This window comes from Scaptodrosophila lebanonensis, unplaced genomic scaffold, assembly GCF_003285725.1.
Source record: "Scaptodrosophila lebanonensis strain 11010-0011.00,11010-0021.00 unplaced genomic scaffold, SlebRS2 tig00000053-arrow-pilon, whole genome shotgun sequence".
NCBI classification, from domain to species: domain Eukaryota; kingdom Metazoa; phylum Arthropoda; class Insecta; order Diptera; family Drosophilidae; genus Scaptodrosophila; species Scaptodrosophila lebanonensis.
This window is the reverse complement of record NW_022060548.1, coordinates 10,562,830-10,575,510: the sequence shown is the minus strand read 5'-3', so window position 1 is coordinate 10,575,510 and position 12,681 is coordinate 10,562,830. Positions and strand designations below refer to the sequence as shown.

Sequence of the window (12,681 nt, the reverse complement as noted above, 5' to 3'; positions counted from 1 at the left end):
TGTCTGGTGCGTCTTTTAAAAATGATTTGTAAAATACAAGTAGAGAGAGATATATATATAGAGAGACAGAGCTTGAGAGGTGGAGAGCGAGCGAGCGATGGGGACAATAATTATTTTGTTAATTGTATTTTTTCTTTGGACGAATTCGTTTACTAATTTTGTGGCATTTGTGTTGGCTGATATAATTGGTAGTTGGGTGGGTAGTTAAGTGGGTAGTGGGGTAAGTAGTTGGGTAGTGGTAGGGGTAGGTACGTTGGAGTGCTTATAGCAACTTACCATTTTAATATCACTAATCGTCATAATACTGCGTACGAATAGATTGATTCTGACTATGGCGGGACCATCTGGCATAGAGTTTGATTTGTTGATTTGTTCAAATAGTATGTGATAAAACATTAACGTTTGTTAGCTTAAACTGATCTACATAAATGTCCATAAATGAGCCTCTTGCTAAGCTAAACAACGCAATGCATGAGCTGACTGATTTTTCATTTGACTAATCACTATACTAAGTAGTTATGGGAATTTTATGATCTTTTTTTGTTGTGTGTGTTTTAATTTAATTTAATTTATCCGCATTTTTGTGTTCAATACTTATAGCTAGTAATCAACTTACAATTGTTTAACTCTAATTATGACCAATAGTTGTTATGACAATCAATAATGTTAACATTAGTCAGAGAAATTATGAGGAAACAAAAGCATTACTTCAAATGTTCAACTCAAAATGTTAAACGAATAATTCAACAGAATATTGTAGTATATGGTTTGTTATATTAAGAAAAGAAAAGTATATATATGTATATGTTTTTATTTATTTATTGCTCACCTGTGCCATTAATTCCCGACGGTCGTATTCTGGCATCGTATTTGCCTGCACCTAAAATTTGATCTAAGACTTTTTTCTCCTTTTCTCGGAAATTTATTTTGGCATTATTTGCTCTGAAATCAGGATATGGATAGGCACGCACGTATAATTTTAATTTTATATAATATTTGTAAATCGGTTCGTATTTTTGTTGATGTTGTTGTTTTTGTGTTTAGAGAATATTCTGAAGTTGTTTTGAAAAAAGTTGTAATTTGTTGCAATTGAGTTGGAAGTGGAAAAAAATTTGTTAAAAATATACACATTTCTTCTTATTCTTCTTGTTATTGTGTTCTGATAATTTTTGCGTTTATATACAAATTGGGTGTTCGTATGTGTGAGTGTGTGTAATTGTAGTGTGTATTGGAATAGTCTTTATTATTATACACTGTCGCACATATCAGAAGTCCAGGCAGAGCCACATTAGCTGTTCGCTCTGTCCTCGACTTGAGCGTAAATAATTCCAAAATTTATGCTCCGACAAAAAATTGGACACAAAAATTAATTACATTTTAATGATGCTATGAAGTGAAATATGTTGTTGTTGCTGTTGTTGTTGTTGCTGTTGTTATTATTATTATTATAAATGCACAATAACATAGATACAAGTTGATTGTTATTTGTGGTTCTTCTCGCTATTGTTATTGAAGTGGTGGACAAAGCAGCAAAAAAAATAAACACAACCAAAACGGATGGCAAAATAAATTACAGCTGACTACAGCGCTACTTGAAATAAGTACGAGTACGAGTACGAGTACGAGTACGTGGTATGCAAATGTTCGGAGGCTCGGCCAGTGATTGTGGGCGGGGCAGCATCCTTCGTTGGCTGCCACTCGATGCCGAGCCAACAAGTTGGCCGACAAATTAATGGCAATTGCATGTAAATTGCATCGCATTGAGCGCCACTTTATGTACATTCTATAGGTATGTACATATGTATATACTTGTAGTACTTATTATACATATTTACAACTACATATAACAAGGGAGCGATGGCGCAGTATTTAAATAAAACTCAACAAAATGTAGGGCGACGTTATGAAAGCGTTCAACTTTTTGCAACTACTGTGTGGAGCTTGTGGCTTGAATACGTGGATTTATGGCTCTGTACTTACAGTGAGGCGCTACACAGACTGGCAAAGTAAAAGATCGCCCAGAAGTAGTGTCCGGTGCCCATGGCTATTAATGGCAACCTCCTGGCTGGCCTCGACCCTCTCTCTCTTTCTCTCTCCCTCTCTCTCTCTCTCTTGCTCGTCTACTTTTCAAGAAGCGTCGCGACGCGACGGCTGCTGCGACTCGACTTTGCCTTCGCTTCTCAGTCCCTTATTGCTTATTTCTTTTGTTATTCGTTGTTGTGCTCTGTAATGGAAAGGAATACTTAAATAAGTCAAAAGCTATTTTGCCAAAGTAAATAAATAATACTAGTGGATAAACAATGAGGGAAATTCAGTTGTTCAGGTAATTACATTATTTTTATACCGGAATGATGCTACAAGCCATCTAATGATGAATCGACGTATATAACAGGAAGTCTTTCAACTACAATGTATATAGAACGATAAACTACTTTACAAATTGTAGAACTTTCTCCATAGCGCCGTTTTGTATTCTTTTAGTGTTTGAATATATTAGTAAACGCAGTCAGACAACTATTTTATAAAGTTATAGAGGATAAACAATGAGGGAAATTAAGTTGTTCAGGTAATTACATTATTTGTATACCGAAATGATGATACAATCCATCTAATGATGAATCGACGTATATGACAGGAAGTCTTTCAGTTGCAATTTATATAGAACGACCAACTACTTTACAATTTGTAGAACTTTCTCCATAACAGAGTTATTTTATTTTATATTCTTGTGGTATTCGCAGACAACTATTTTATAAAGTGGGCTATTTTATAGATGTCTACGTACAACTCAAGTATATTAATATATTCTGTTTATAATTTAACTCTCTTACAACATATTTCTGTTTTTAAATAAACTGGATGTTAAGCTGGCTATACAATAAAAACCATAAATACATAACTCATCTAAATTACCAATTACTGTTTTTTTTTATTAAAGAAAGGCATAGATATTTACAATGATAATGAAATGAATACAATTGTCTCCTGGTGCGGCCTTGAAAAAATGTTACCTACAAACAGGAAAATTAAACATTTGATAACCCTAAATTGAATTTATTTTTCTTCTTTTCAAAAAAAAGTAGCTATTATATACTAATAAAATTGTCGATATTTATTGATTATTTATTGATAAGTGGCTTTTACTGCTAAATAAATTTAAATAGTAAGCAAATTTAAAAAAATTTTAAATAAAATGAATTTGGAAAAGCACGCATACATTTTCAGTAATATTCCTTATAAATATTGCAAAAGAAAGTTGTTTTTAATACTAAAAAATACCTCTCAAAAACACATCCAATTACAGCAATAAAAATTAAGAACTATTACCGTCACAGGCTGTAGAAAACTTTCTAAAAACTATTCTGTATACAATCTAATATGTCTAAACAAAGTGGGAAAAGTGTCTGCGTTGTTTGTTTTGCTGGCAATTTTTTTGGGTTTTGTGGTACTATTTTTTTTGTGATTTCTGATTAGATTATTAGTTTATCTAACATCGAATAAAAATACAAATCAAACAAATAGTTTGGTTATATTGGGAATTGTTCATAGTTAATTCAGAGTGGATACATTTGTGCCAAATGAAAATAAAATTATTTAGTTTACCAAAAATGTTGGAGGGTTTTTGCCAAGAAAACGTAGTCTGTTGCCAGTGTAGAAAAATATAAAGTGCAGCGAACACAAGATGATCGAGAATGCAGAGCGCGATCACGTTCCCGGTTACGACTAGCATGGAACACTGATAGTCGGGTACCTATAAATGCCAATTGTGCTGCATTCAACCAAGTATGATAGTGGATTAAGCTACAAATCAGTGCCAATTGTGTGTGCACACTATATGTATACATATAAATGCATAATGGGAGAGAACGCACAGATACACAAACGAATATATATATATATGCATGCGCTTTATAAGAGTAATTGGATTGGTTGGATTTGTATTAACCCCGAATAGCAGAATCACTATAAAACGTGGGATAGACTCAGATTAGCAGAACAAGGTATTTTAGAATTTTTATTAAATCACACTCACAATCTATGAAACAAAAAATGTTGGATTCAAAAAATTAATAATACCAGCCGATGGCAATCAATTTTAAAAAACTTGCATACAGTTTCGCCTCAATTCGATTCAATAAATTACCTTTAAGTGGTTTTTGATTACGAAGAGAAGAGTACGAAGAGTGCGCCCATCTTAACTCTCTGGAATTCCATTTACTTTGTCGGGCACAATCACAATCATGTTTCTTCTACCCTCTTGGGGTCATTGCTATTATCTTCCACAATCGCTTTCACGTTTTGTGTTCAGACTACAATGCACTTTCTCACGTATTATAAACGGAGTTCTCTGTATACTCTCTATAACCATCTACAGGAAAATCTCTGACCAGAAACGGCTGTAAGATGGGACTGGCAATTATTATATTTCTCCAATTAAGGTTATGGCGCTCTTGATAAGAATTGGGATTACCCCTGCTATTTCACAGTTTTTACGTTACTTTTTTAGTCTGTTAGAAATAATAGCACATTCGAGAAAATAACTGACTAGCCGATTGTCGAACAAAACTCTGCCAACAATAGAGCTGGAAAAATAATCGATGGCACTATCGATGTATCGATGATTTGCTCACAACCATCGCTTGTTTTTCATTCTGTCTGGAGAAGTGAAACAGAAAGGATATAAGTAAAATTTAGAAACAAGACTCTGTCAACAAGCCATTTATAAACAACTTAACATTTTCTTTTTTAATAATGTTTGAATTTTCGTTTTTGCTTTCAAGTCGAATTATATGTATGTATCGGTAAATTTCCAATAAGAGCAAATAAATAATAAATACAGGTATCTTGCACTCTCTAATTAAGCATTGAATGCGGCTTGCAAGGATTCTTATTAAGTTTCAAGCTAGCTAGCATATTGAACTATTTCCCATACAAGTGATGAGTTCGACAATCAATTTCTTGATTATTATTGCCATGCTCCAGCAGAAACTGGAAACCCACCCAGAATTTGTGTTCACACCCACGCACATGTGCATACGGAGAGATGTAAGCTGATGGTCTTTGTGTAGCGTGTGAAATCAAATACAAAATCAAATTAGGCCAATTAACATGCCATTTGGCCATATCTCTCTCTCTCTCTCTCTCTCTCTCTCCTCTCTCTCTCCTCTCTCTCTCTCTCTGTATGCTTGTTTGTTAATATGCATGGAAAGGCCATAAATTTGCGGAAAATTTGAGAAATGTGAGGCACTTGGAGTGGCATTTAAAGCAAAGGTCGGTTCGATGAAAATGTTTCAGCAGACAACTGCAGCAAAAATGAACTTCTTCCACAGCCCTGTAGATATATATTTTAATTGAGTATTATGCAATACTTTCATAAGTTCTCCAGCAGCCTGCAAGTCTTTTGTGAGAACGAAAAATTCCAGAAACTTATTTCAACAATTGCATAACAAAGGATGCAGGTTGTGTCCCTACTGGCAGCTCTTCTGGCTCTTTAAGCACTGCACTTATTGCCTGTCATTGACCATAAAAAATGCAGCAGACCAAATGAGCGAATGAACCGCTGTGGAACCTCGTCCACCGCGTCCTTCCCATCCTCCAGTTGCTGCATATTCGTATGTAAATTGCATTTATTGTGCAATCAACGCTCTGTTGGTTGAAAGCAAAAAATCATTATGCCAGAGCCCAACAGTTGTGAAGCCTCCAGCTGGCTATCAGTTGGGCATTTAAAACAATGCCAACCATTGCTGAGTGGGTGCATAGTGGGTGGCTCGTGGGTGGGCCGGGGCGGCTGCTTCATGTCCGCAGGCATGCAAATGCGAAGATTGCAATTAAATTAATCCTTTATAAGCATTTTTGTGCATCACGATAAGTGCATTGCGTGATGAGAATTGCGTGCGTGTGTGAGTTTGTGTTGCGTGCATGACTGCCACGCCCAATATTTTAATACTCTTATCTTCAGGGGCATGCCAGTGACTAACAGACATCAGAGTGACAAGTCCACTCTACCATGTTCTCATTATGTTCGACTGTATGAACCGCCAGCTTTTTTGAACCCTAACAGCTGGAGTCATCATCTTTAGCCATGTCGGTTTCTTTTCTATATAGGCAGCCCAAGTTTATTACAAATAATGTATAGTTTTATTTTTGTATTTAACTTCTTTAGGATCGATTAGTAAATTATTTCTAGTACTGAACAAATTATTTGTTCATTACGGTATCATAACAAAAATTTTATGCACTGATTTAATGTTTAATCAAAATCAGGGCTTCATAAATGAAATAAATTAATTGTTAAGTTTATTTAACCAATTTAATGATTGAGTCTGCTTAAACAAAAAATCAGGGTTTTATAAGTAACTTGGTTTTGCTTCTTAAAGTGTGAAGAAACAGGTTCGTTTCGATGTAATTAATTTATTAATATGTCGCCAACAATTTTTTACAGAGATTTTTATGATTCGCTACTCTCTTGTAAAGCTTTGTCGTTAACTAGGAAATAATAATTTAGTTAGGATTAACTTAGATTTTTAAAAACTATTAAAACTTTTCTCAAGCTTCAAAATTGTTTAGAAAATCTGTAATATTTATAGAAAGATCTCTGAATCAATTGTAGTGGCAAATTTGTTAATAAGCGCAGGAGTAATTTCTCCAGGGGATGATCAGATTTCGTAGATTAAGATAAAGTAGACTGCAACTTATCGGGATAAATCATTGCATCTTTCGATTTCTTTATCAGAGAGCTTGTCATCAGGCGCCTGGTACTCTATCGACCTTGCGCGAAATTGAAGAACAGAGCACAGTATTTAAGGCTTTTTTTTTTTGTTTTAAGAACGGAAAACACTTTTTAAAGTCAATTTTTGTTGGCTATATAAAACACTCTTCCCTTTAGAGTGACACATTTATCCTGCATACCAATTTCGAAAAGCGAAGTTTGTTTTTAAAAATCACAAAGAGCTCACGTTTTTTGGATATTAATTGGATTTTTTACGTTAGTTTTTTTTTCCTAGCGTTGAATACAGTTTTAATGACTTTTGAGGGGCGTGGCGTTGGTTCTACAGAGTACAAAAGATTTGGACACGCGGCACTCTACATATTTTATTTTCTGTAAGTGCGTCGAATGACAATGGCAGTATGTTGGAGAGCAGGCCATAGGCTGCAGGACACTGACAGTGGCAGTGGCAGCTGTTGTGGCTGTGTCCTGTGGCTGCTGCTTCTGTTGTTGTTGTTGCTGTTGCTGTTGCAGCTGTTATTGTTGCCGGCCATTTGACTATGGCTTTCACGCATATCAGGCGGTCGACAGGCGTGGCCGTGACCGAGTCGTGCGTTATGTGGGCCTCGTTTGTTGCATTGTTCAGCGCTATATCTGCTATTTGTATGTGAATAGTCGTGTGTGGGATGTGGTGGGCATTGCAAATAATCAATTTGCCGGCCCACAGAGCCCAAAGTCTCGAACTGTTGCCAACTGTTATCGGCACTGCAACAGGCTGCCTGCCTGTATGCCTGCCTCGGTGCCTGAATTGTTGCCTTGTTGGCAATTCGACTGCCCGCCTGTTTGCCTGCCTGACTGACTGCCTTTCCCTGTTAATTTGCTGCTGCTGTGCCTGCAATTTTGTGTTATAAATATGCACACAAACAGGCTAACACCATAGCCACTACCCCTACACCAATACTCCACCCACTCCTCCACCCCCACGAACACAGCGAGTGGGCTTTTGTGCATGTTGCTGCTGTTGTTGTTATTGTTGTTCTTATGCTCCTGCCACGTCAGCATAGTGTTGACTGTTTTTGCTGATACGAAATGCAGAAAACGAAACGAAAACAGTTACGCACGTAAAGGCAATGGGGGCGCAGTATGGTGCACAGTGGTCGAAAAACTATTTTACATATTAAAATTGAAAAGATATTTATCCAGTCTACTTATCTATTTATCTGTATATCCATTTAGCTATTCATATAATTGTCTATTTATCTATTTAACTATTTATTTATTCAACTTTTTATCTATTTATCTAGGAGCGGGTGACGACTTATATACTTTCGAGTAATACTTCCGAGTAATATATGTCCCCATTCACCAATTTAACTATTTATCTGGGGATCGAGGGTAGCGAGGGAGCGAGGGAGAAGTGGAGCGAGGGAGAGAGGAGCGAGGGAGCGAGGGGAGCGAGGGAGCGAGGGAGCGAGGGATGCGAGGGAGCGAGGAAGCGAGGGAGTCGAGGGAGCGAGGGAGCTATTTATCTATTTATCTATTTATCTATTTATCTATTTATCTATTTATCTATTTATCTATTTATCTATTTATCTATTTATCTATTTATCTATTTATCTAGTTATCTATTTATCTATTTATCTATTTATCTATTTATCTATTTATCTATTTATCTATTTATCTATTTATCTATTTATCTATTTATCTATTTATCTATTTATCTATTTATATATTTATCTATTTATCTATTTATCTATTTATCTATTTATCTATTTATCTATTTATCTATTTATCTATTTATCTATTTATCTATTTATCTATTTATCTATTTATCTATTTATCTATTTATCTATTTATCTATTTATCTATATATATTTATCTATTTATCTATTATCTATTATTTTGATTTAGTGGAAATGAATTGAAATATTGCCACCGTTTGTTGTTCTGTTGGTGGCTGTGTTGGGTTTCTTTTTTCGGTGTTGTTTTTGTTTATGCTTTTGGCTTGCTACCAAAGCGGGCGGCTGTCAAAGAAAGTTAACAATGCGACTGCCAAATGCCCCACATTTGCAGCCTGCCAAGAAGCAACGGTCGCAGTGCCCCCCGCCGGCAACTGCCGCAGTATTCGCTGCTGCGACTCAGCGCCTGGCCCGACTACGACTATGACTATGTGGTGTAAATAGGTTTACTTTTATTTCATTTGTTTCTTGTTTTGTCAGTGTTTGTGTATATGCGTTTACATATACTACTATATGTATGTGTGCCAAGTCGACACACTTTCAACTGCAGCCTTAGCTTTGCACAGTTTTCCGCTTGTCTGCCTCAGTGCTTGTTGTCGTACAACGCTTGTCTCGTAGTTGCCATTGCTGCTGCCACTGTTGTTCTTGGTGTTGTTGTGGTTCTTACTGGACCTAAGTTGAACGAACGAGGCAGGCACTGCGAAAAATATTTATGGCTAATATACATATGTTACAAGTAGATTAAGATGTCCGTAGATGGAGCGAAGAGTTAGATATTGTTGGACTCCTATATACTCGTACACAGAGCAAGTACTTGAGCTTTATCTTGAATGCAATTGTTTAAATGTTGTTTTTCAGAAAGAAAGAGTTTTGGCTGTTTGAAGCATTTTGAATCTTTTCTCTATAGCAATCAGTCACAATGCCTCTCATTTTGGTAATTAAAATTTGTACTTGTTTTAAAGTTGTTATTATTTTTATTTGTTATTATAAATTAATTATAGTCTGTATTTGAACTTGTGAATATTTTTATTTAAAATATACGATAAATATAGATTTATATTTTAAGCATATTCATTCATTCAGGATATTCATAGTTTATACCTAGTTCGTAGTAAAAGGCAAAGATTGATTTACTAGTAAAGTAAGCTCGACAATAAATCATGAAGATATATTGAAAATGCTATGATTTCATTTAATATTCGTATTAGCTATCAAAGTTAAGAAACTTTATATTTAAATTGAATTATCAAGTCTTTCAAAGAAACTTCTTTTGCTCTATTTCCTCATGGATATTAATACTTTTATTATTTATTTATTTTTAAATTTTTGAATATATCAAATGATAAATATTAACTTGTAGTTTGACAGGTAATTTCTTGATTAAAATAATTTACAGAAATATGTTGGTTAATGTAATTTTAAGTAGTTATGCAATCAATTGATTTAACATATATTTGGTTGATATACTTGTATATTATCTGAGCAGCTTATAAATCGTATTGGGAAAGTAAGAATTTTTTTTAAAAAAGCACACCAACATACGTATATAAGCGTCTAGCGTTAATAATCAAAAAATGAAAAAGTTCCATCATATTATTTTTAAGAGGAATGTTATTTTAAATTCAAGCCAAAAATACATAGAAAGTATATTTTATATCTTGGTAAATAAATAATTTTATGGCATTTATTATAAAAAATCTGATTGCTGCCGATACATTTTTGAAATCACATGAGGCGGTATCGAAAAATAGGCTCTTCATTGCTTATACTATATATTTCATTACTGTCCTCCCTCTTTGGCCATTTATATTAAAAGCTTTTCATTATTAGATTCTGTACAAATTGTGTCACCAATTGAACTTTAATACTATTAGCACACAAAAAAGTGAGTGGGCATAATAATTTAGTAAAATCCGATTTCCACACTCCAGTATGAAAATAATCCTATTTAACTGATATTTACGTTTATTTTGTCATTTTTTGACAGTTATCCTATTCGAGCGGCTTTTCTATGAACTCAGTCATCAGGCATAATGGCCTGACAAGAAATAAGGGAAACGAACAAGCAGGTGGCAGGCACTGATATTAAACACGGCTGGGTGAAAAAATGGTCTAAATGTCAAAAAATGATAAGGATTGCAAGTGGGTGAATGATATACTTTTAGTTGTTTTCTAATAATGAATATAAAATATTAGATTCAGGTGGAAAATAAACAGGAATTGCTTTAAATCATTTAGCTAATTTTTAAAGTGAAGAACTAGAAACGAATACATGGGAGGCAAACTATTATTTTCATGAAATACGAGTACTCGTATAACACAAATGCAGGTTTTTGGGGAATAATTTCAAATATTGTGTCACCTCAGCAGTTTTTAAGTTGTTTATAAGATACTCAATACTCTATCTTATTACGGAATGTAATACTTCCTTCTAATAAGGGAATCTATGAATGAATTCCATTTTTGTTTGGGTATACTCTGTAATGCTATAGGAGCAATCGATTTTGATTTTTCAAGAATCGTTTTGAAAGGTGTTAGGTTGTTAATAAGAGTAATAAGCATATCTTTCCCATTCTAAGACAGTTGTAAGTCTTCAGTTATGTAAATGGCATGTTGCTGCAGCATGTTGTCTATACATATATATTTACGTATATGTATATCAAAGTATTGATATGACAACTTAATCTATTTGTCCTACTCCCATTCTTTTTTGTTACTCTCTCCATTGATTAGTTCTCTTTTGTCCTGTACTCGTACACTTCGATCTAAGCAGATTTAAACTTTTTAATGCTTTTTATTGTTTGTATTATTATTATTTTTTTTAAATTGTAATTCTTTATTTAAGATCTGTCCTAGGGAGGACAATTATTAAATTATATGGTAGATTGCATTTGTTCAATCATGCGTTCTGAATAGATATCTGCATTGCAGGAATGTCTTAAAATGTTTGAATAATTAAATTAATATACTTTTAAAGGGCAACAATTAATCCTTATTTCGCAACAGAATTTCTTATGCCAAATCGAATTCGAGTTGCACATTTCTCCAAATTTGAGAAAAATCTAGTATCCTGCTTCACAAACTGACTCGTTTATGGAAACTTTAAGCTACATGATTAAAGCTAAGCTTTCTTAAGTTCTAAGACAACCTGAGCTCCATTTTCTTTCAGAAGCTCCTTTTTTCGACTTCCTAGAATATGAAACATTTGTCTGGCATGCTAATATGACTTTCTGGATCAAATGCTCGTATGACACTACGAAATAACATTTTGTGCAGTGTTTTGCCAAAAGGCATGCTGACTATTTTATGTGCAATCTCCACACACACACATACTCACACTCACTTACTCATTTAAACACACACACACATACATACATACATTTATGTATATACATATGTGTACATTCAACTTTTGTATATAATTTTGCGTTTTATGCCGCTCAGCGGCGCTTGTAGCTCGTTATGTTGATTGGATTTTGCGCCCCGCTCAGCGAGAAAGTAGTACACCCATACATACACACATACACACACGCACACACATAGCTATACACGCACACTATTAAGGTACTTGCGTTGGCAGCACCCGCAACGGAATAAAGTCAAGTGTTATGCATGCATGTGTGTTTTGGGTGTGTGTTTTGGGTGTGTGTGTGTGTGTGTGTGGATGCGTGCCATAAAGCTGGATTCATTTTTGCGCCCTTACGCTACGTTTTTGCGTTTTATGTATGCAAAAAAAAAAAAAAAAGAAAATGTTTTTTACACTCTCGTTTTCGCAAGTCGTTTTCGTTTTGCTCGCCTGCCGTTTTTGTTTTTCTGCCTTTGCTAAATTGTAAGTAAGTGGGCTTAGTAGCATTTACCGTTTAGATTGTGCGTGTGTGTCTCTCTCTCTCTCCGTCTATGTATGTGTGTGTGCGAGTGTGACTTTTCACGGCATGTGTGTTTGCCACAGATTTGCATAGCAAGATATAGAAACCACCTAGGCATCATAACATTTTGAGCTTGTTAGCTATTTAATAAACATTGAAAAGAGCGACTGACATGCCAACACCTCCCACCCCCCTACCCAGCACCCCACTTCCACCATCAACAGCAGTTGCAACTTCAACTTCAATTACAGTGGCATTTATGCGAGAAGCATCATCAACATGATTGTGGCTGCCTTGCTCAAAAGGTCAAAGTGTATGGTTGTGTATGTGTTTGCAATTTTCGTGGAGATTGCTGTGTGAGGCAAAGGTC

At 34.9% G+C, this 12,681-nt stretch overlaps 1 protein-coding gene across 13 annotated transcripts in view; it reads right to left on the bottom strand.

Moving 5' to 3' along the window:
• LOC115624334 (glutamate-gated chloride channel) overlaps positions 1 to 12,681 on the bottom strand; it is a 54,066-nt gene that overhangs the window by 22,436 nt on the left and 18,949 nt on the right. For 7 of the 13 annotated variants that reach the window (XM_030518979.1, XM_030518970.1, XM_030518974.1 and 4 more), the window contains exons 2-3: positions 1,981 to 2,224; positions 830 to 942 (exon numbers count right to left, since the gene is read on the bottom strand). In XM_030518979.1, coding sequence (XP_030374839.1) covers positions 830 to 942; positions 1,981 to 2,042 — 175 coding nt within the window. In that variant the 5' untranslated portion in view covers positions 2,043 to 2,224. Of the gene's footprint in view, positions 1 to 276; positions 345 to 829; positions 943 to 1,980; positions 2,225 to 12,681 lie in introns of all 13 variants that reach the window. The other 6 variants (XM_030518971.1, XM_030518976.1, XM_030518980.1 and 3 more) reach the window with 1 other exon arrangement.